The sequence below is a fragment of the Zophobas morio genome, unplaced genomic scaffold, assembly GCF_036711695.1.
Source record: "Zophobas morio isolate AGI-343-1 ecotype UQ-CSIRO unplaced genomic scaffold, CSIRO_AGI_Zmor_V1 ptg000030l, whole genome shotgun sequence".
Classification (NCBI taxonomy): domain Eukaryota; kingdom Metazoa; phylum Arthropoda; class Insecta; order Coleoptera; family Tenebrionidae; genus Zophobas; species Zophobas morio.
Window position 1 is genome coordinate 13389745 of NW_026972135.1, and position 24228 is coordinate 13413972.

At 33.6% G+C, this 24228-nt stretch overlaps 3 protein-coding genes and 1 pseudogene across 4 annotated transcripts; 2 read left to right on the forward strand and 2 right to left on the reverse strand.

Moving 5' to 3' along the window:
- Nucleotides 1-3509: 3509 nt before the first annotated feature.
- Nucleotides 3510-6829, reverse strand: LOC135138822 (juvenile hormone esterase-like). 2 transcript variants are annotated; one of them, XR_010282063.1, is made up of 9 exons: nt 6304-6829; nt 6119-6256; nt 5540-6073; nt 5322-5490; nt 5085-5263; nt 4917-5037; nt 4735-4864; nt 3611-4642; nt 3510-3553 (listed from the first exon to the last, which is right to left on the reverse strand). XR_010282063.1 is itself a non-coding variant. In XM_064068844.1 (8 exons), the coding sequence occupies exons 1-8, from the start codon at nt 6487-6489 to the stop codon at nt 4468-4470; spliced, it is 1632 nt and encodes a 543-aa protein (XP_063924914.1). In that variant the 5' UTR covers nt 6490-6829; the 3' UTR covers nt 3533-4467. The 2 variants fall into 2 exon arrangements, 1 of the variants encoding a protein (XP_063924914.1); XM_064068844.1 differs by having other exon boundaries at nt 3533-4642.
- A 4446-nt stretch (nt 6830-11275) lies between these two features.
- LOC135138611 (juvenile hormone esterase-like) lies at nt 11276-19420 on the reverse strand (annotated as a pseudogene).
- An 819-nt stretch (nt 19421-20239) lies between these two features.
- LOC135138612 (uncharacterized) lies at nt 20240-20569 on the forward strand. Its single transcript, XM_064068589.1, has one exon. The coding sequence runs from the start codon at nt 20240-20242 to the stop codon at nt 20567-20569; it is 330 nt and encodes a 109-aa protein (XP_063924659.1).
- A 373-nt stretch (nt 20570-20942) lies between these two features.
- Nucleotides 20943-22314, forward strand: LOC135138613 (uncharacterized). The gene is made up of 2 exons (XM_064068590.1): nt 20943-22263; nt 22307-22314. Exons 1-2 carry the CDS (start codon nt 20943-20945, stop codon nt 22312-22314), a joined length of 1329 nt encoding a protein of 442 aa, XP_063924660.1.
- The last annotated feature ends 1914 nt before the right edge of the window (nt 22315-24228 follow it).

The following is a 24228-nucleotide window of genomic DNA, read 5'->3' on the forward strand; positions in this document are numbered from 1 at the left end:
TGGTGTTTTTTTACTTTTCTGAGGTGTTGTCCTTTCGTTTTGGTTCCTTTTGACATGATTTAGATAGTGTTTAACTATGAAAAAAATTGAGTGTGCTAATTTTGTCATCTGGAATCTTTCAAGGGTAAAATCTGCGGCCATAACTATTTCAGCTCTTTATTAAAGATATAATAAAGACTACAAACTACTATGAGTTTTTTTTTTTAGGACAAAAAAATCGTTATCAGTATAAATATTATCGAAGATTATACAGCACTATAAAAAATCTTGATGCTATCGCAAATTGGTGTTTACGAAATCGTTTATCATATCCAGATACGTTGTTGTATTAATATTTTGAAGTACCCTTGTTCCATTAATAAAAATCTTGGAATTAATTTTGATGATGGAAAACTTTTGATAACCATGTTTTAGAAGTAGTCACTAATCGTAGTACAATTAAATCATTTGTTGTTATAGCTAACCAGTTCATTAGGTAACTTAGACAGGATTCCTTGAAAAGTTTCAATTATAATGTTAAAATATATCTCTAAACTATGTGGACGACGTAAAAAATTATGATTGGCAATGTTAACAAACTACAATTCTTTGTACTCAGGACAGGAGTTCATTTGTCTGAAGCACATAATAATTATAAAATTTTTTCGAAAATTTATAATAGAAAATTTTGTGATGACGTCATCAACATTCCAATAACGGTGAGCATACTAATTTGGATAAATGGACTGTAATACTAATAATAACAGTACACAAGCTTCATTCATTATTATTTTTTTTCATTCTGCATAAGCGCTTCTAAATAAAGTTTCACTCACAATAAGGACTCCTCTGCTGCCTCGAAGTCGATTTTAGATGGGTGTACAGGCATTATTCTAAGAAACCATAAACCATGAACAGGAAGCTGGGACGGCCAAGGCTTACAATCTGCGATTGTTTTTTTAATACAAAAAAATGGTGCAAGGCTATCTATTTCTTCGCAAAACTGACATTTTAACTATGGAAAAAATAATAAAAATGGACTGCTAAATGAAAGATAAACCAGTCACAATGTAAGTAAAAAAAGGCCCATGTTCGTGTGGTTGGTATCATGTATTTAAAGACCAACTTTAGTAAGAACAATAATAAACAAACAAACTATAAGTACAGGATTATATTATTTTATAAAATTTAAGTAACTTTAACTACGCAGAATGATGAAGGTAGGTCATCAAATTGTTGGTGGATGGGATTAGAAAATTTGGTTAGCGTTTTGCTATTTGTCTAATATTCCTAGCATACAGGGTGAAACTTTAAAATATCTCGAAAAATAAGCACTTTACAAAAAATAGCCAGTTTTAGAATTTAATCATTCCATGGGGGGAAATATTTTAAAACAAAAAAACTAGTCGCCCTTCCCCCTCCTTATAGGTGGGGCCGGGGGTAACTTTGAAATCTTAAATAGGAACCCCCAGCTTTCTGCTGAGATTTAAAATTTGAGATGTATTACTACTAATTCTGGAAATTTTTGTGTTCTCAAATCTAAATGTGTGTGGCTAAATCATCTGTGTTTTCGAAGACGATTTGGGTCAAAATTTGACAGTCGTTTCGAAACCAAGAAAATGTTTATCAAATTCTTAGGCGTTATTTAATACATAAGTCACCGATAATTAGAATGATAATACAATATCCATATAAACCTAATTGCAGCATTTTGTTGACAACAATTTGTCAATAAATTTTACAGTACTTTCAGATAAGATTGTTGGCGTCTAGAAATAATTACTTCCGTCCTAAATAGTCCATATTTTGTTCTACGTTGTAAATAAACAATATTTTGACTAAAGGTAATACCTAATAAAATGCCTTGATAAATATTATTACAACGCAGTTTGATTTGAAACACCCAACCCAGCGAGTAATTATTACTTTTTACCAGTTTTTACGTTTCAAAAATTATCAGTTGTAATAAAAAATCACTTCACATCATAAAATAGGAGCAGGACGTGTTGATCGATTAAACAGACTAAATTATTAGAAGAGACGAACCGTAGAAAGAACAGTTATTTGTGCAATAAGAGAAAAGTTCTTTTTTTCCGTACTAGACGTAATATTTTAATCCAAACAAATTCAAGTGAAGAAAAGTATCGATGTAATAGTATCTTTTTATATTACACCAAAACCAAACCTTACAGAGAATTTTTTGTAACGGTTGGTGGGATTCAGGGACTTGATATGGTGGAAATAATTAGGAAATATTTGACATTACCTCTTCAGTATATCCAAGCATGGAAGATTTTTTGTTGAATACATGAAAGGTTTTTGAGCAAGAGTACGAAAAACAAGAGCGAAGAAACGAATGAAAAGAAATAGGAAAAAGAATATGGGATGAAAAAGGAATTCAAAGATACAGAAGTAGACTAAAAAAAAGAAATTCGAAGTAAAAAAAGACATACAAGCTATGATAGCAGAACTGATCAACTTAATTGTAGAAGCTACGAAAAAAAGAAAGATATACATACGGCAAGGGAGGAATAATGGATGGAACGGAGAATGTAGTGAGTTGCAGAGAAAAGCAAGGAAAAAATTAAGAAAATGGAAGAATAACGGGAGAAGGAAAGAAGAGTACTTAAAAGCAAGAGAATTAAGGAGAAAATGTGAAGAAAGAAAAAGAAAAAAACGAGAAGAAGAAGAAAAGAAGATAATAAAGTCCCTCAAAACAGAAGAAGGAACGGAGAAGGAAGACTGAAGCCAGTAGGAAAATCAAAATACATGAATGGAAAAGACACTTTATGGAATTATTGGGAGATTGTGAGGAAAAATGCTGCAAAATAAATATACCAAAAAGGGAGAAAATGAGAGTGGAATCGGGTAAAAGGGCGGTTGAATTTGAAGAGAAGTTTAGTGAGAGAGGTGATTGTAAAATATTGCAAGAATGTTGGAAAGAAATAAGAAAGGAAGGGGGAAAACATGTTTGGAACGAACGAGACAAGTATTATGAAGGAAAGGGATATGCATGGTAAGAAATAGAGAGAATGAGAGAAATGGGAAAGAGTATGAAAGAAAAATTGAGTGTAAGAGAAAAGGATGTAGATAAGCAAGAACGCAGATCGAGAATATCGGAGCCTAGATATAATGCAGAGTATAGAAAAATAGTAAAGATTGAAGTACCAAAGTACACACACACAGAGAGAGAGTATAAAAGAGAAAAGAATGATGGCGAGATTTAGATGTGAAGTGACGAAAAAGAGAATAATTTTTGGATAGATGAAACTGGCAGAAAGTATAGGATATGTTGAAGAGAGGAAGAAACAATAGAGCATATGCTGGAAGGATGTGAAGGATTGAGAGAATCGGAGGAAAGCAGGGAAGAAGTGCTAAACAAGGATGGAAAAGGACTGGACTGGATGAAAGATTTACAGAAGATACGGGAACTAAGGCAAGGAGTGGGCAAATAGAAAGAATTGAACAATTATTATTATATAAAACTCGAACATTTATTTTATTTATTTTTATTGATTTATTTGTATTATGTAGATTATGTTAATTTGTATCTCTACTGGGAGTCTTAATAAGCCTGTAAGGCAAATAATAAATTAATGCTACTACAAAAAAGGTCTTTGTGCAATAGAACCTGTAGGCTTTCGTACATTTGGGAGTATGCTAAAAAACATCGTTACATTTTTGAATTTATCAAATCCTAAAGAGTACACTGGGCATTGTTTCAGACGTTCTTCCATTTCGATGCTTGCAGATTCTGGAGCAGACCTCTTAACCGTAAAACGCCATGGAAGCTGGAAATCGAATACAGTGGCGGAGGGGTTCATTGAAACATTAAAATAAAATTAAAAAAAAGTTGGCACTAAAATTTTAGAAGAAATTATGGCAAGTATATATGTACGAACAATACATCACTATAAAAAGAGAGTAAAAACACTGCACACGTAAAGTAGACGCAAACATTTTGTGCGTTTATGGCTTTCACGTTTAAAGTACTTTACAGCCGACGCTCCGTAAAACTTAGCAAATGCAACCCATGGCACGTGTCAGGGTTGTATCAGTAAGCGGGTTTAAGACATCCGGCTGTGACGTCTTATTGAATTATAATGGGAGTTAAATTGGTGTGAAGCCATAAACGCACAAAATGTTTGCGTCTACTGTAACCACATCAGTTGGTATCAATATATCCAATTGCGAACACAATGTTAATAATGTCTATAGTAACCCTAATACATCAGTGATTTATTTTTTGTAATTTACTTAAATAAAATGTTCCATATAAATTTATTCGTGAAGATCCAAATGAGTTGTATAATGAACTTCATTACACCACTAGTGAAATAATATTGAAGATTACATAACTTAAATAGCCGTCATAATAAGTGATTATCATGTTCATTTATAAACTGTGAATAGTTTTTTTTATAAAGTGCACACTTTTGTAATTGCCCGATATTAAAACATAAGCAAGATTAAATCTTCAGAGCTGTTTTAGTGTTTTAAACAAATATCGATCGGATATAGTTTTCTCCAAAATGCATATCTTTCTTGGCGTAAATTATTTCGTAAAACAAAATTGTCTCCAATATCTAAATATTTTTTCGTTACTCGATTATAAGGTTTCCAGTCAACAATTCCATTGTTGTCACCAGCTCCGTTGGGATTCCTACAATAAATTAATAAATATATAATCTGAAACAACCCTTAATTAATCGCAAAATTGCAAAAACAATACAAAATATGACACTAAAAGCTTACCCGAATTTAGCGAAATTTGACCACAAATGTACCATCTTGTTGGACACATTAAGGTTAGGAAGACTAGGATACACTGCGGCTAGAGCAGGAGTATAAAATAAATATAACTGATCCGTACCATGCATCACAACTAAAACATTTAAGTAGAGTTAAAATATAATAATTCAAGTCGTGTATTTTACGATCTGTGTTATTTAATTCATGATATGTGAATTCATAATAATATACTTTTCTTCTACCGTATAGAGAAAATAGACCAACAAGCCTGTTAGTAGCAAATCCAATAAGAGCGTCCATGAAAGCCTAAAGTTGCTTGTAATATAAAATATCACTATGTATATTATTGTTACATTTTCTAATCCATGAAGAGATGCATTGTTTAGGGGTCCATCCCCCAGGTAAAACTTTCTTACTTGCCGACTAATTTCTTTAGATCTGTTGGTGCCTCTTTCATACAAGAAAATAACCGGTCCCCATTTGTCAAAGTTGTCATCTAGTTCCTTTAATAAACTAGGATTATTGATTATAACTTGAAAAAGTAAAAATTAAGAATGAATTAAAACTTCCGTCACTTTAAAAGTAAGTACCAGCTGCATTGTCAGCAAATTCGTCTTTGACAATTCCTGATAAAATAGGAACATCCTGAAAACGATGCTTCACAACGGACTTTATTGGATGCTCGGTGAGGAACCGTTTCTGGCCATAGTCTTTTTCTATTACAGGAAGCCAGATTAAGGTTGGATTATTGGCAAATTCCTGCGAAAAAATGTAGGTCATGTTTTTAAAACACGGAAAATTCTGTTACATTAAATTGTGGAAACGTATTAACTATTTCGTCAGCAGATTTTGTCCTCAAGCAACTTAAAATTTCCTCGGGATTGTCATCCGGACATCCAACCAATCGAGCTTGTTTTCGAGCCAAATCCAACTGGTGGCTTGGTAGAGGCAATGGACCTAACACTGAACAACTGCTAATAATTGCTTTATTAAAAAGGTTACGAGACATTGGAGAAACCAAGTGAAGGTTGGCACTACAAGAACCTGCACTGAAGCCAAACAAGGTAATTGAGTTTGGATCACCACCAAACGCTGATATGTATTTCTTTGTCCACTTCATAGCTACTACCTGATCTTTAAGACCGTTGTTGCCTGGGACGTTTTCATTAACGGAAATAAAACCAAATGTAGCTAATCGGTAGTTGACGACTACCAAAACTATGTCTTCATCGAGAAGGAATTGAGGCCCAAACACGTCACTACGTGCTGTTCCAATAATAAAGCCTCCACCGTGGAGGTATATGATAACTGGAAGTTTAACTTTCTCTTGTTTGCTTGGAAGCTACAACAAAATGTCACAAAAATTATTTGATTTGGGAATATTAACCTTAGGCGTATATACGTTGAGATACAAACAATCTTCTGACGTGGGGAAAGTAATCCCAGGGTTTGGAGGCTGAGGACAAGCTGGGCCATCATTTGTAGCATCGTAAACACCAGACCAAATTGTTATAGGAACTGGAGGCTAAGTGAACATTTGTGTATACTTTAAAATCACTAAATTAATAATACCTGAAATCTAAGGTCGTCAATTGGTGGTTGGGCATAACGAATCCCTCTGAAAGAATAAATCGTTCTACCTGCTCGTGATTTCAGAATTGTTGATCCTAATATTTCGCCCAAAGGAGTGCTGATTTTAACATTAGATGAAGCAATTATTTTGTCAGAAATTAGCAACAAAATCAAACAAGTCAACATAGTGGCAAGTAGAAAAACGCGATGGAAAATTTCGGGTTTCTACACGACGTCAGGTTTAGTGCTCGAATCGATTGCTTTTGTAGTTACTGCCAAATTGTTGTTTTCTGAAAAAAAAGCAAATATGGTCAATGACAACGTAAAGGTGATAATTGACGTCTGCACTGTCAAGGTAGTTCATATATCAAGAAGTCAAGTCGCATTTAAACGCCGTATCAGACCGTTAAATTGAATATGCAAAAAAAAATGTAAAATGCGAAAAAATTTGCAACAAGTTTGTCGCTTTTGCCATTCCAATGTTATGATACTACTGACAGTAACTTGTTGTTGTTATTGTTACACTTGCGTAATGGAAATTTTGCATTAGTTGTACTTTTTGGCAATAATAATAATTATTCATGGTTTGAGTTCAAACTCCGCTAAAGCTCAGTGCAATTTTTTAGCACTACTTTGGGAGGATTATCAAAGTAACATTTTTTATTTTTTCAAATAGTAATTATAATTATGGTTAATTTCAAACCAATTTCTGAACAGCAAGATTATGCAAATTTTTGCGAAAGTTTTTTTAAATTAGATATGCAAATTATTATAGTAAAATTGTAACATCCTTGCATTGTCTTTGAGTGTTTTTATTTTATTTTTGCTTTATTTTTTATCTCACCACTACATAGAGCTGCTTAAGAAAGAAACATTCTGCATTTCTAAAAGACGTGAGAACATACAGTACAAATATAAGTCTTCTTAAAATTGTACGACTTAGTAATGATAGAAGTATTTATTTAACAAAATCCAATTTTAAGAAATGCCCGTCGCAGTTAGGACTGGAGTTGAACTGTGAGAAATTTGACAATGAGACGATGCTGCAAAGTGCAACTGTATTCAAATCATAGAATCTAAGTTGTATTGTATGTTGTACATATTATGATGAGATTATTATATTATGGGATTTCCAAAACTCTGGTTGACCGAAGAAATGGAATCTGTTTAATTGTTAATAATATTAATATTAATAATAATAATAATCTCAGTTTTAACAATTTGCACATCTCTACTTTCATCTATTCCTTATTAGTCGCTACCTTTCCTGAGGATACTGAGAAATATGCAAATTATTTTGCTGATGAATAAATATTTTTAAAATATGAACTTATCGGTAAACTGTATGTGGGTAAAATACAGTTTTACAATTCGACAAATTATTATTACCGGAAGCCACGCAAGTATAGAAAATTTTGTATTCTTTTCATTAACTTGTACATTATTTTGGATATTTTAAACTTGGACTATTTGAAAATCTTGTAATTTTTTTATTGAGATTTGTTAACGTTGGTTAATGGTTTACTTTGTTTTTTTTATTTATTTGATTTTTCTGTTTCCAGTTAGATGTTGCACAAATTCAAAGTTTTTTATTTTTGTATACGTAAATATGAAGAAATAATAAGAAAATAAAAAGTTGTGTGGAGTGATCAGATGATTGAAACAGTACTTGCGTTTAGGCATATTTATTTTGATGTTGTCGGTACGGCAGATGAAGGAAGAGTCTTGGAGTTTGTGAAATTGAAATGAAAAGAAAGGTCGGTAGAAAGCGGTGGAAACAGTTGTGTCTAAAGGATTCTTGAATGGTATTTTAAATCTGAGAAAGGATAAGTATTACTGAGAAGGGTGAACAAAAGATAGGTTTTACGACATGCAGGTGGACGAAGAGAAAATTTCGGGGTGATATACTGGTTGGAAGTAATTAAATACAGATTATATACAAATATACAACTTTGTGGGACTGGACAGCCCCCACAGTTGAAAGTCAATATTTCCAATTTTCTTGGAGTAAAAAAAGTAAAAGTAAAAAAACTGAAAGTTCAACAGGTTATGGATCCAGGATACTGGCCAAGTACTAAGGCAGTAAAACTAGACATAAAAATTTTAAAATCTTCAAAAAATGAAATAATTAAAAGTCGAAAAGGAAAAAATTTTACAATGACAAAAAAAAATTAATGGCGTTGTCGGAATCGTATCAGTTATGCAAATTTCAAATAAGAGTAACATTTAAAGTTTATGATCTCTTTGAAATAGCATACGGAGACAAGCTCCTATCTAGTGTGGCTAAAGAGGAGGACAAAATTGAATGAGTGAGAAATGACGCAAAAGCGCGAAAACTAATTGTGACTACGCAACAGACAAAAATGCATGATTCATGTTATGGACTGTAACATCTGCAAAGAAATGTTTGAAATAATCAAAAGTAGTAAAATAGAGTATTGCACACATATTAAAAATTCTAAATCCGATAGTTGATAATAATATGCCAATGTCAACAATACTGTCATCTCCTTCTCAAAATTATGGTTTTTTCAGGACTGCCAGGGAATCTACTCAAGAAAATGATAAAACCTTGCCGAAATTGGTAGCTAGACTATTATCCAAAGAAAACCGCAATAAGGAAAGTGAAGGATTTTTCATTTAAAAACATTTAAAAGACTTTATTAGAGAAACAAAAAATTATCATAACCAAAGAACTTTAAACTGTAGACGAAAATTAAAGGCATTCTTCAGGATTTTTCTCTACCCAGTCCACAACCAAACGAAAAAGCAGAATGATTAAATACAGGGTGATTTCGAAACATACGCACTAAAGTCGATTTTTTTTAAAACAGTAGGAAAAAAACGTTCAAATAAAAACGATGTAAACACTTTCAGTTTCAATTAAAGATAAAACCAACTTTTTACGGGTTATCATTCGTTCATTCATCGTTAAAGGTCAACACGAAGGATTATTAATTGTAGAAACAAATGGTGGTCCTGAGGAGGACCGATTTTTGGTAATGCTTCATAGTAATAGACTTTTAATTCTGACGGATGTTTGGTTCCTGCCATAACATTCCACATTGTTCATTAGAATAAAATTAGGAGCAACATAGAATTTACAAACCTCTTACAATAAATGTTGAAAATGTGGTCCTTGACTAGCAATACAGGCTTCAACACGTCGCAACATGTTTGCACGGATACGTGAAAACACTCAGGGAGTTCTACGAATTATAGCGTCTGCCACTTCCACTCGTTGTTGAAGCTCTTCGATAGTTTCTGGACGCTGTTGATTTCCATAAACTAATTGTTTCATCCAACCCCACAGACAAAACATCCTTATCACCTTTTGAACGTGTTCTTATGATGTACGATGCTGAGCATATATCTGCTGCAGTATCTGTTTAAGAACTCCTCTATCTCAGATCTCTAATTCTATGAACTTACCAGAGGCGAAGTGATAATAATCAAAGTGCAATCTTTATAAATGCGAGAAGGTATTCTAAACATATACAGCGTGTCTATAAATGTTTGTAGATCAAGTGGCTTATGAGAAACTTGTCAAAACTGTAGGGATCAAAATTTGCCGCTTTCAGAATTAGGGAATATTATTATTAAACTCTGAATTACTGGTTATCTATCTCGCAGGCGCCATTTAGTAACTTTTTTACCAAATCAGTACGTTGAAGGAAGTTAAAAAGAATATTTTGAAACGATTTAAGGAATAATGAGTAATGATCTAACACACGCATAGAAGTTCTTGGATTTTCTTCCATCGTTTTGAAAAATGTCTTCAAACACACCAGGTCGTTCTGATGATTTGCCCTCGTGTACTGTTCCTGTTTGAGTAAAACGGTTTACCAGGTCTCTGATATGCTTCTTTAGAGTAGAATTGTTGGCGTCAAACTGAGGAAACGTGGCTAGAAATTCATTCATGCAAGCATGAATTAAATAGTGCCATGCTCCATCTTCAAAGACTCCATTGCGATAGTACGCCATCACAATGTGATACCCCAAACTTCCCGCCTTTAAATTGACCTTGAAAAAGTTTGAAAAGCCCGCGAAAAATTCAAAAATTCAAAATTTTGCCTTAGCTGTGATCGTCTAACAAAATGGAAACCTACGTTGTGTTTTTTGAAAAATGGCTGGAAGACGTTCTTTCATACAAGTGAGCATACACTGCGTGTGAGTCGAGAGCGCAAGAAATAATAGACAAAATTTGTTTGGAGGGACTAAAATAGCGCCCCTCTCAGGAGGAAAGAAGCTGCGAAGATTCACTCCTCAGCCCCAAAAACCCCTACCGTATATTCACGGACATATTACATTTCAAATGAAACACTTTAAAAATATGAAAGAAAAGACACTCGCGAATTGACAGATATACACATGTGAAAAACGAACAAACGCAAAATCCTATACATCTGTTTGGAATCAATGCAAATAATTTGAATATCACAAATTTGAAAAATCTGAATTAAAGTAACTGGCTGCAAATACACAAGTTATTAAGGGCATGTGGCGGCAGATTTAAAGTTACGACAGTTAACAGGAGCACAACAAAAGTACTCCTGGGCGTTCTAGCACAAGCGGAGTTTGGGGCTACCGGTTGGGGCCGTTCTCCCCCCACGACGGTAATTCTATCTATCGGAAGCCTACCCGCACAGCACATTACACATCTCTAGGACGAACATGCTGTCCGAAAATAGGCCGTTACGGTCGCCAGACCCGTAGTTGGATCTAGGCTAGCACGAAGCCGAGAATCATTGTTGCGAGGAAACAGCGTCTAGGTGATATAATTTTACTGTTGCGAGGGAATACCTCGATGATGTATATTTTAGCGTTGCGAGGAATAAGCCTCGTTGATGTTATCAATCTCTAGCGTTGGGAGGACATACCTCGATGAAGTAATCAATCTGTAGCGTTGTGAGGGCATGCGTCGATGAAGTAATCAATTTATAGCATTGTGAGGACAAGCTCGAAAATTTAGTCAATCTTTAACGTTGCGAGGACAAGCCTCGATGATGTAATAATCTTTAACGTGGTGAGGACATGCCCCAGTGATGTGATCATAATCCTTATGATAATAACGATGATAACCGCCTAAAGGAATAAATTATTTTAACACCCCGCCAGTTCGCGGTATGAATTAGTTTAACTGCCGTGAATGAACTATTAGCAATCTTGTGTGAAGAATTATGAAATGTTATAACGTAACACTTAAGCATATGCATCCAGAAACTTATTCATAATTAAACAGCAAAGGTATTATCCTGACTAAGTTAATTTAATGAAATCTTCTAGCAAGTGGTTTATTTAAATAGTCCTGATTGTTAAATTGTGTTTGCACTAGCTGACGATTAAGAAAAACTAACTTGATTGGTGAATTTACAAACAATAAAACAAATTTACAGCACGTTTTCCGCGTTGAACGAAAGTCCGCACTTTTTCCGATTAAAAGGCCACAAGAATTAGCCGCGCGGTTTGGGGAAGCTGTGTCATCATAGAAGTTACGATTGATTTTAGTTAAACAAAGGCTTTCTTCGTTTTATTAACTACCTAACCAACTAATTTAAACTAGCTCTTACAACGGATTTTTAGATTCACAAAAACACATTCAGACTGACGCTCCGCCATGCAGCCCTCTGTCTAAGAACCAACTCTCTAACTAAAATCCCCTAGCGCTACTAATTATCCAACTATCCAGCAAGGGTTACCGTGCACCTGGTTGCCTATGTTTAACGATTTCTTTTTTTGTGATTGAATTTTTTTCTCTTTCAAATTCAAATTATTCAAATGTGATTCCGCGCCGCTGTTAATTAATTTCAGCGCGAAAATTTTGATTTAAATTCGATCATCACAACAATAAAAGTATTCTGATTTACAGTGAAGCCCGTTGTCTGAAATTTGTTGATTTTAGCTTGCAATTCCCACGTGTTAACAGGAATTAGGTACGTGAATAAGTTCCTGTACAAATGTTGTCGTTTTGAAACAAACGTTTTTATTTAGCGATTTCAATATAAAATGCACAACGAAATGACAAAACAGAAAGCGAGGACAGTAAGGTAGTGAAATTTCTATGTTAGGACATTTCACAAGGTTAATTCAATTGACAGGTGTTACATCTCGATAACACGTCTTTTCCAAAATATGTTTAACACATGCACAGTTTCAATGAAACGGCTAATTTGACCAGAATCCAAAGACCACTTGATACAATATAAGTATTATTCAACTGAAAAACAAATATTATATATTTGTATATTATATAGTATATTTACCTGTCGGAAACATTAAGTTTGAAAGAAAGAAAAATTTATGATAAATAACATGTGACATAACGTTAAAATTTTTAGAAGTTTTTGATGAAAGTAAATAATGCATAATTAAACTGTAAGATTAGTCACGGGTGCTACACCATCTAGTATTTAAAATGTTTTGGTATTCGTTTTTATTAAAAATTGCTGCCATGTAGAAAAAAATTACAGTAAAATAAAAAGTTGAAAGTCACGGTTTCCAATTTTCTTGAAGTAAAAGTGGTAAAAACAAAATTGAAAGTTCAACATCCCTAGATATCTGGAAAAACCTCCCAAATTAACAATTTCCAGGGGTTTTAGTGTTGTAGATGATTATCAGAAAACTTCAACTTATTATCGTTCTTATAAGTATATTGTTTTCACAATGTGCACTATTTTCTGAATTACGTTTCGCTCTGTTTAGTTTGAGTGCCACAAGTGTACCTACCTTACTGCTATTCTTCTCATAAAGTTTACACTAATATTCATCATCATTCATTAGACTTGACAATTTTTTTTTGCATTTTTCTCATTGTTGCCATGGCGATTTGTGTGACTTCAGGGGTGCTAAGATTTATAAAATTACATTAAATATCTACGTAAAATTTGAGATTCATCATCGCTGTCGAAAAAATCTGGATAGGGGTCGAATTTCCCCACATTAATTTTTATATTAGAAGGAATTTTTTTAGATCTCTTAGGCCTACTAGACAGTACATTTTTTTTACATATATCGTATTTCAAAGACCCTGTATTTCTTTGGATAAGCCAGTTTTAAAAAAAATAACAATAACTGGTGGTTTAGTGTATTTATTATTTCGAATCTACGTATTCTATTCAATTATTATCTACATGTGTTGCTAAATAGGAAAAATATGACTGAAATCTTGCAGTCCTAAAATCAAGTATTATGAGCTGTTCATCAGTATAATATCTTACGCTTCTTTCATTAGTTTCATTTTTTTTAATCCATTTAACAAACAGATATTGGAACGTGATTTTCTACGATCTTTTTAATAAAAAATACGTAACGTACACAGTTTATTTTTGTCACTCTCTGAAGACACATACCATAGAATTTAGTACCTTACACAATCATCAAATCTGAACGAAGAAACGTACTTAACGGAACTAATGAAAATACCTAACTTTTACAAGATTCAAAAAATATATGGCAACATATTTTTGAATTTTCATGTCGACAATTTTACCTATTTGTAGCATTTTTCCAAGAATTTCTAAGAACTCCTCTCTTAACACATAGGAAAATGTTCAAATTTCAGATAAAAATCAGATTTCTGCTGAGTACTTAAGTAACTTAGGCGTTAATCAACACATAAGTCAAGTATCATTACTATGATAATAGAATGATAAATATCCACATAAACCTTATTACAGCATTTTGTTGCCAAAAATTTGTCAGTAAATTGTACGATATTTTCAGATAAGATTGTTGGCGTCTTGAAATATTCACTTAAGTGCTAACTAATCCACACGGGTGGACCTTGTGTCTAGACAGTTTCATTAGAAACGTCCAACATACTTACCTAGTAAATTATACTCCTATTACATTTTAAGTTTCACAAATTATCAGTTAAAAAAATCACTTTTTATCATAACATAAAAGGTGAAAGTACTTATTGATTAAAGATACTAAACTAGAAGAGACAAAACGTAAAAAAAACTATTTTAAGCCTCTTACCAACCAACCTTACGGTGAATGTGATAAACACAAAGAAACAAATCCACTTGAAAGACGAACTAAATCCTAGGATTAGTTATTACCTATATAATAAACACTAAAGACAAACCCCAAACCAGCCTGTAATATCAGTTTTAAAGAGAAACTAAACCAATAATAATTCAAATATGAACACAGTAAAATTCGAGGAACTGCACTGAATTCCAACAGCAAGAGGCTGTGTTTTCAACATAACCTCAATATTTTAGCCAGCAAACATGCAAATTCAGAGGGTGGGCATAATTCAAAGGGATTTTGTACAATAAGTTCTAACGTTGTCATGAAAATGTGGACCAGCTTATAAGACAACTAGCGTTTTGGAGTTCCAATATAACGTACTTTACCTGGGGAGGATTGCTTGTGTACAAGGTGTAAAATATAACACAACAATTAATCTGGAATTTCCACAAACTCAGCTCGACGAGATTGTCTGGGTGACAGTGAAGATTTAGGAATGAAAGTGATAGATTTCAACTATGTATTTTTGCCTCCGTGTAAAGACAATGAATGCAATGACGAAGTTGAACATGAAATGTTTAGTGAAGAACAGTGCGATCACGTTGAAAATTACAACAATTCTCAAATAGCCATGAAACGTAACTGTTTTCAAAGTTTGGAAAACGATCCAGTTGACCAAGATGAAGATTTACTGAATGATCCTTGCACAATTTCGTACGAATTTAAGAAATTTGACAGAGACATACACCTTAGAAGTTTTGATAGTGACGATATTTTTGTTGAAAAAGGTGATCTAGTCAGAATACGCTTAGATAATACAACAAAAGTTATAAAAAAGTCTTCACTTTGCTGGCTGTTAGACAATGAAAAGGATCGCGTCTCAAAAGATTTATTCAAAATAAGAAATGTAACAGTAGTAGAGTTAACTCAGAAACAGATACCTGCCTTCAACATAAAGATGCATTTCAAATTCAAAAACCACTCCAAATTGGAAAACAAAAAAGACGCATAATATATCAAGTGACTCATCTGATTTAGACAACCCAAGTAGTATCGAATATGATGACAGCACGGACACCGAAAGTTTGAATTCTTCCAATTATTCTGATGATTTTAATCCTCGTTTGAATCTCAAGGCTGAAAATAGTAAGACTGATCGTTTTAAACCAGACTTAAATATAGACGATTATATTATAGTACAATTAACAACTCAAAAACAAAACAAAAAATGTTACATTGGTAAAGTGTTATCACTTAACCCTATTTTTTGTGATTTTTTGAAAAGGAATCCAAAAATTCCGGATGCTTTTATGTTTCCGAACATTAAAGATCAGGGGGAGATCCAAGAAAATTAATATATAATGAAACTACCTCCACCTCAGGTACTCAGAAGAGGCAGTTTAGTTTTTGAAAAAAAATTATTGAAAAAATATTTGATTTAATTCTAGTTTTTTTTTAAGTGATGTGATTAAAATTTGTGATAATGTAACCTCAACCTGGGTCGAGATTTGTACAAGTATATATCGTAGAGAATACTAAAGTAAGAAACTGTGCAAAATTCTAGGTGCCTATGAACACTTTTAAAGGGGAAAATTACCTCTGAAAATTTATCAAGTGGGGTTATCCACTCCTTTATTGTGCAAAAAAAAATTCTTACGTGTTAAATTTTGCATTTCAAAAGTTTATGCTTCATTTGAAAGTTGTGAACAAAAATGAAAAGTGTTATCATCTGTATTTATGGGTAGCTAAAATTTAGCACAGTTTTTTACTTCAACATCATATACAATATATACACAAATCTCGACCCAGGTTATGGGGTAAGTATTTTTTAAGAAGTTGTTTTATTTTGTGATATTTTGTTATGATCCAACAGAAATGCTTTACTTTTATGTTTAGAGTTACCGTTTTTTTAACATTTAATAAAATAAATGAAACTACTTGTTTTTTCTGTTTATGCTACCATAATAAAAGAATAAATCCAATTTTTAAAAAGTAATGGCCTAAGTTATTATTATAAGTTTGATTTAGTTGGTCAAACTTTAACATGATCTCGTATGCACAACACAGAGATGAACCTAATAGCATGATTTTGGACTAATTGGTATTCATTAGTTACCTCTGTGAACGTATGAGCCAGTCGTTGTTGCCTTATGATATGAATGAGTCACTGATAAGTAAAAACTGCTGACGTAACTAAAAATATCCTTGGTTTTATGTACTTTTAATTTCGTAAAGTCAAAAGCAAAATTTCATAATATAATTTATTATATCTTTGAGTGATTTAAACGAACTAATTTCTACACACCAGACATTTTTAATTTCAAAAATTAAAATAGACCATAAGGTTTTCTGACTGAATGTGCAAAAAATCTAGAATATTGCATATGTCCACTTTTAGAACAAACATTAGAGCCAAGAAAGTGTAAAATTCGAACGTATACTTACTCTACTGATTAAGACATCTAAAACCTCGATTTTAGTGTAGCTTTTTTTTGTACGTAAAATCAGATTTTTTTTCTTAAACATTTCAGTTTGTTGCTTAGCAGCACAATACATTTTATTCATTTATTGTTTTCGTCTGAAGGGAAAGCACTTCAGCTTACCTAGTCACCGTACGTTAGTAAACACTTGGTAAAAAAAGGTTTAAATTCAACATCATTATCGGCAAAACAAAAAAGTCAAGTAAAAAAAAGTTAACAATCGCCCTGTAGTACATTATGTAAACAAATTTTGAGGAAATCAAAAGGAAATCATCGGAAATCAAGAGGAAATCACAGGAAATCATAGGAAATCAAGAGGAAATCAAAGGAAATCAAAGGAAATCAGAGGAAATCAAAATAAATCGGGGGAAATCAACAGGAAATCATTGTCAAAAGGAAATCAATTGTACACTTGATGGTCGGCGGTTTACCCCTCGGTTTGGAAGTAGTTGTTCAACAACCCCTCATTAATATGCTTGTTTGTCCATATAACAACTTCTTTTCATTATGTAGCGTTTTTAATTATTTGTATTTTTAAAGTTCCAAAATTTATAAAGGAACTTCTTCAGGAACTTACATAATTCATAAAGTGCGAATATTTTTTTTGCAAAGTGTACACCATTGTAATATTTTAAACAAGGACAGGATTAAAATTACAGAGATTTTCAAGCATTAATAGGAAATAGTTTTCTCCAAAATGCATATCTCTCTTCGAATAAATTATTTCGTACAACAAAATCGTTTCCAATTTCTAAATATCTTTTCGTTACTTGATTATAAGTTTTCCAGTCTGGAATTCCATTGCTGTCACCCAGCCCGTTGGGATTTCTACAATTAATAAATAGATAGTCAAAATCAGCTACACAAAATAACACTTGTTATGAAAAGACTTACCCAAATTTAGCAAAATTTGACCATAAATGTACCATCTTTTTGGACACGTTAAGGTTAGGAATATTTGGAAATAGTGCAGTGACTGTGGCAATAAATGGATTATAAAATAAATATAACTGTTCCGTACCATGCATCACAACTAAAACATTTAAATACAGACTGAATATAAAAATTAAAACATGTTTTTTACGATATGTAAGATTTAATTCTCGATATGTGAATTCGTAATAATACACTTGTTTGCTGCCATATTGAGAAAATAGCTCAACAAGTCTGTTAACACCAAATCCAATAACAGCATCCATGAAGGCCTAAAGTTACTTGTAATATAAAGAATTAGTACGTGTATATATTATTGTTACTTTTTCTAGTCCAGAAAGAGACGTTTTGTTTAAGTGTCCATCCCCTAGGTAAAACTCTCTAACTTGTCGACTAATTTCTTTAGATCTGTTGGTGTTTCTTTCATACAAGAAAATAACCGGTCCCCATTTGTCAAAGTTGTCATCTAATTCCTTTAATAAACTAGAATTGTTAACTATAACTTCAAAACGAAAAAATTAAGAACGAATTAAAGCTTCCATCACTTTACAAATACCAACTGCATTGTAAGCAAATTCGTCTTTGACAATTCCTGATAAAATAGGAACATCCTGAAAACGATGTTCCACAATGGACTTTATTGGATGTTCGATGAGGAACCGTTCCTGGCCATAGTCTTTTTCTATTACAGGCAGCCAGATTATAGATGGATTATTGGCAAATTCCTGTGAAAAAAATTAGGTTAGGTTTTGACAACACAGAAAAATGTGTTACATTAAATTTTGGTAAAGTATTAGCTATTTCGGAAGCAGGTTTCGTCCGCAAGCAACTCAAAATTTCCTCCGGATTGCCATCCGGGCATCCAACGAATCGAGCTTGTTTTCTAGCCAAATCCAACTGGTGACTTGGTAGGGGCCACTGACTTATCGCTCAACAACTACCAATAATTGCTTTATTAAAAAGGTTACGAGACATTGGAGAAACCAAATGAAGACTGGCACTACATGCACCTGCACTAAAGCCAAACAAGGTAATCGAGTTTGGATCACCACCAAACGCTGATATGTATTTCTTTGTCCACTTCATAGCTATACTACCTGATCTTTAAGACCATTGTTGCCTGGGACGTTTTCATTAACGGAAATAAAACCAAGAGTAGCTAAGCGGTAGTTAGGGGCAACCAAAACCACGTCTTCATCTAGAAAGAATTGAGGACCGTACACATCACTACGTGCTGTTCCCAGAAAAAAACCTCCACCGTGTAGGTATAAGATAACTGGAAGTTTAAGCTGCTCTTGTTTGCCTGGAAGCTAAAACAAAATATCACAAAAAATATATGGTTGAGGAATGTTAAACCTTGGGCGTATAAATGTTGAGATACAAACAATCTTCTGAAATGGGGTAATTAGGTATAAGGGTTGGAGGCTGAGGACAAGCTGCGCCATCACGTGTAGCATCGTAAACACCAGACCAGTTTGTTATAGGAACTGGAGGCTAAATGAACGTTTTTGTATACTTTAAAATAACTAAATTAATAATACCTGAAACCTTAGGTCGTCAATTGGTGGTTGGGCATAACGAATTCCTCTGAAAGAATAAATCGTTCTACCTGATCGTGATTTCAGAATTGTTGAACCTAATATTTCGCCCAAAGGAGTGCTGATTTTAACATTAGACAAAGCAATTGTTTCGTCAGAAATTAACAGCAAAATCAAGCAATTCAACATAGTTACAAGCTGAAAAGTACGATGGACTATTTCGGGCTACTGCAAGACGTCAGGTGTAGTAATCGAATCGAATGCTTTTGTAGTTGTCGATAATTTTAGAATTGTAAAAAAAACTGCAAATGTAGTCGATGACAATATGAAGGTGATAATTGACGTCTGAATTTTCAAGGTAGTTAATATATCAAGAGGAAAAATGACACCCAAATTCCGCAGCAAATTATTAGAATGAATATGTAAATAATTGTAAAATGCAAACAAGGTTGTAATAAATTTGTCGCATTTGTCATTCCAATATTATGGTAGCACTAATATAACTTGTCATAGTGTTATACCTTCGTAATGGAAATTTTGCTTTAGTTGTACTTTTTGTTAGCAAGAATTGTTGGTTAAAGGTTTAAACTTTACTCAAGCTTGGTGCGATTTTGAAGCACTACTTTTGGAGGGTTATCAAAGTTGTTGTGATATTCGTATAATTTACTTAGTTCACAATATCAACTTTTTAAAATTTTTGTTAAGCTTTGTAAATTCTTTTTTAAAATATATACATACTTAAGACAAATAGCGCTAACACTTTTCAATTTGTAGACATGAGAGTAAAACAGGAGCTAAATTAAAAGATGTTTTCTTCGAATTGCAATAACCGGATTACAATGCCGACGGCGACGGTCCAGTCTTTTTTATTGCCCTGACTTCCGCTTATTGAATAAAATACTACATTTTATTTTGATTTTCGATGTTGTAATTCACATTTGGTTAATTATAACTTGTAAGGTAACAAGCAGGTCACCAACAAAAATCACCCCACTCAAAAAGCAAGAAATGGAAGACATAAAAAAGTTGTTAGCGGAAATGAAGAGAGACCTAAAAAAGGAGATGGAAGAAAATAAGAAAGAAATAAGGGATGGTATTTATGATTTAAAGAAAGACTTAACAGATCTAAGAACAGAAACCCGAGAAAACAAGGAAGAAATACAAAACCTGAGACAAGAAATAGAGAAGAAGGAAGAAAGTTGGATAAAGGAGAAAAACGAATTAAGGGACAAACTAGCTGAAATGGAAGAAAGACTGGAAACCTTAGAAAGAGACAAAAGAAGGAATAATCTAGTAATAACTGGAATAAAAATAAATACAGATAATGAAGAAATATGATTGAAAAGGAAATCGGACTACAAATAGAGGTGACAAAGGCATATAAAGTAGGCGAAAAGATATGCATTATTGAAACAAAAAACTGGAATGACAAAATGGAAATTCTAAAAAAGAAAAGTGTGTTAAAGAACAGACCCAAAGGACAGGAAATATATATTAACCCAGATTACACTGTGAAAGAAAGGATAATTCAAAAGAAAATACGAGAGTTTGCAAAGAAGGAGAGAGAACACGGAATCTCTGTGAAAGTTAAATTTCAAAAAGTTGAAGTAGAAGGGAAATTATGGAAGTGGAGCAAAAAAGACGATAAACTTATAGAAGATAAGATAAGAGAAGACTCAAAAAACTAGCAGAAATTGAAAAGGAAGGAACGATGATGACATTTGCTACGGAAAAGGAATATGAACAAGAAAAAGAAAAGGGAAGAAAAAAGAAAATCGAACAAAGAAAGAAATCAGGAGAAACTGAAAATACAAAAGAAACCTTGGACGAAGAAAAGGATAGAATAAGTATTATTTTTTGGAACATATGTGGGTTGAAGAATAAAGATAAAGACTTTTGGGATTATATAAGGAAATTCGAGGTGGTGGGCTTGGTTGAGACTTGGGTAGAAGAAAAAAACTGGGAAAATACTAGAAATAAATTGCCAAAAGAATATAGATGGAAATCCGAACATGCGAAAAGAAGCAAGAAGAGGGGAAGAGCAAAGGGTGGAATAATAACAGGCATTAAGGAAGATGTAGAAGAAATAGAGGAAGAGAGAATTAAATCAGTTGAAGGAATACAAGAGAGAAGAATTAAAATAGGGGACAATAGTTGGAGGATAATGACAGTATACAGTCAGAACGTAAAAAAGACCAGTAGAGATTTAGATGAAATAAATTATGAAATAGATGAAAAATATTGCTTGGTGGTAGGCGGGGATTTCAATGCTAGAATTGGAAACAAGGGAGCTGAATGGGAGTGGGACAAGGAAAAGGATGAGGGAAAAAGGAAATCAAAAGACCGAACAGAGAACAAAGAAGGAAAGAAACTGTTGGAGTTGGTAGAGGAAAAGGGATGGAAAATACTGAATGGGAATACAGAAGGTGACAAAGAGGGTGAATACACATATATAGGGGGGCAAGGGAGATCAGTTATAGATTATGTTATCTGTAATGAAATAGCGGACCATGGCATCAGAGATATGGAGGTTGGAATAAGGAGCGACTCAGATCACCTACCAACAATTACACAGGTGGAAAAGACTAAGAAGGAAGAGTTAGAGAACAGAAGAGAAAAAGAGATATACGAATGGAATGAGAAGTCGATTGAAGAATATAGAAGAAAACTGAGAGAGTACAATACAGGAGGAGGAACAGTGGAAGAGATGGCCAGAAAACTAAAAGTAGAGATGGGGAAGGCATCTCGTAAGAAGGTTATCAAAATGGGAGGAATAGAAAAGAGGGGAATTTCATGGTGGGACGAAGAATGCTGGCAGAAGAAAATAGAAGTAAGAAGGAAATTGAGACGATGGCTAAAGAACAGAGGTAATGAAAAGGAATATAGAAAAGAAATTAAGGACTATAAGAAATTAATAAAAGAGAAGAAAGCAAAGAAACAGGATGAAGAAGACCAGAAATTAAAGGATATAAGAACGGAAGCGGAAGCATGGAAATATATAAACCAAGAAAGGAAGATAAAAACGGGATCAAGTAAGAACATCAAGATAGAAGAATGGCGGGAATATTTAATAAGAATTCTAGAAGGCGCAGAAACTAACGAAGAACAGAAGACAGAAGTAAATAGACAGGAAACAGGCACAATAGAAGAAAGGGAAGAAATAGGGAAGGAAGAGGTGATAAGAGTAATAGGGAAAATGAAGAAAGGAAAAGCTGCAGGAATAGACGGCATTCAGAACGAACACTGGATTTACGCAACAGAGAATTAAGTTGAGGGACTCACGAAAATGTTAGATAAGATCTGGAAAGGAGAAGGGTTACCAGAAGAATGGAGAGTGGGGTTAATCAGTCCCCTGCACAAGAAAGGAAACAGAGAAAAAGTAGAAAACTATAGAGGAATTACGTTGTTGAATACAACTTACAAGATCTACAGTTCCATTTTACAACATAAGTTGGAAAGGGATATAGAGGAAAAACAACTGCTACCAGAGGTGCAAATGGGATTTAGAAAGGGAAGAGGAACAATCGAATGCATAGCGACCCTGGATCACATAGTAAGAAGGGAATTAAACGAAAAAGGAGGAAAGGTATACGCGCTCTTTGTAGATTTGAAAGCGGCTTTTGATATGGTTAATAGGGAAAGACTATGGCAGATAATGAAAGACATGGGCATCAGTAAAACACTAATAGAGAGAATTAGAGAAATCTACAGAGAGACAGAAAATAGAATCAGAGTTAATGGAGAAACGTCGATGAATTTCTGGACGAAGAAAGGAGTTAGGCAAGGATGTCCATTAAGTCCAACGCTCTTTTCCTTGTATATAGCAAAATTAGAAGAAAATCTTAGGAAGGCACAGATGGGAGGGGTCACTTTAGGGAAAACAAAAATCTGGTCACTACAGTATGCAGACGATATCGTCCTACTGGCAAAAACGGGTAAAGAAATAAGAGAGATGATGAAAACCCTACAAACATTTGTAAGAAGGAGAGAACTGCAAATGAATGTAGAAAAAACGAAAATGGTTGTTTTCAGAAAGGCGGTAGGGAGAAGTAAGAAAGAGGTTTGGCAATGGGAAGAAAAGACGATAGAAGAAGTAGCGACGTTTAAATATTTAGGGTATACATTTCAAAGAAATGGAAGAAGAACCCAACATTTGGAAAATACAGTAAAGAAGGCAAATAGATTGTTGAAGGCGGTATGGGGACTGGCAGAGAGAAGGTTGAAGAACGATTTCGTTAGAAGAATATGGCTCTTCGACAGCTTAATAAAAAGTGTTATTATGTACGGTGCTGAAATCTGGGGATGGAAGGAAAGGGAGAGTCTAGAACGAGTACAGGCAAAGTATTTGAAATGGGCGTTAGGGTTGGAAAAAGTGACACCAGAGTACATTGTATTAGAGGAAACGAAGAGAGAAAAACTAAGAATAGAAGCAGCACGAAGGGCAATGAAATTTGAAGAGAAGATTAGGCAGAACGTTGAATGCAAAATAATGAAAGAAATGTGGGAAGAGATAAGGGTAAATTATAAGAAGACAGCGGAAGAAAGAAGAGAATTTTACGAAGTAAGAGGTCTAACGGCAGAAGAAGTAGAGAGAAAAAGGATAGAGGGAGCAGAGCCCAGGAAGGAAATTTTAAATCTAGATGAAGAGTTACAAAGAAAAGAGCAAAGGAAAAAAATAGCAGAGTCCAGATATAATCCAAAATATGGAGAAATAATAGGAGGTCTAAAATTACCGGAGTATCTAATAAGAGGGAGAAAGAATGAAGACAGAAAGACAATAGCCAGATTTAGGGTGGGAAATGAAGAAGGAGAAAACTGTTACTGGAAAGAGGAAGAGGATAGAAGATGCGGATTATGTAGGGAATTTCCGGAGACGATTGAACACTGGCTAAAGGATTGTGAAGAGTTACGGGAAGTCGAGAAAGATAGGAACGAGCTATTGAACGAAACAGGTGATGGTCTGGAATGGATGAAAATGATATTAGAAAAGAAACGAA

What these genes read in the sequence shown, in the direction of transcription:
- LOC135138822 (XM_064068844.1), bottom strand. Translation starts at nt 6,489, where the DNA reads ATGTTGACTTGTTTGATTTTGTTGCTAATTTCTGACAAAATAATTGCT. An exon ending in TTGACGACCTTAGATTTCAG is followed by an intron (nt 6,257 to 6,303) that starts GTATTATTAATT and finishes ATGTTCACTTAG; the next exon opens with CCTCCAGTTCCTATAACAAT. An exon ending in ATTTGCTGACAATGCAGCTG is followed by an intron (nt 5,264 to 5,321) that starts GTACTTACTTTT and finishes TACTTTTTCAAG; the next exon opens with TTATAATCAATAATCCTAGT.
- LOC135138612 (XM_064068589.1), top strand. Translation starts at nt 20,240, where the DNA reads ATGGAAGACATAAAAAAGTTGTTAGCGGAAATGAAGAGAGACCTAAAA.
- LOC135138613 (XM_064068590.1), top strand. Translation starts at nt 20,943, where the DNA reads ATGATGACATTTGCTACGGAAAAGGAATATGAACAAGAAAAAGAAAAG.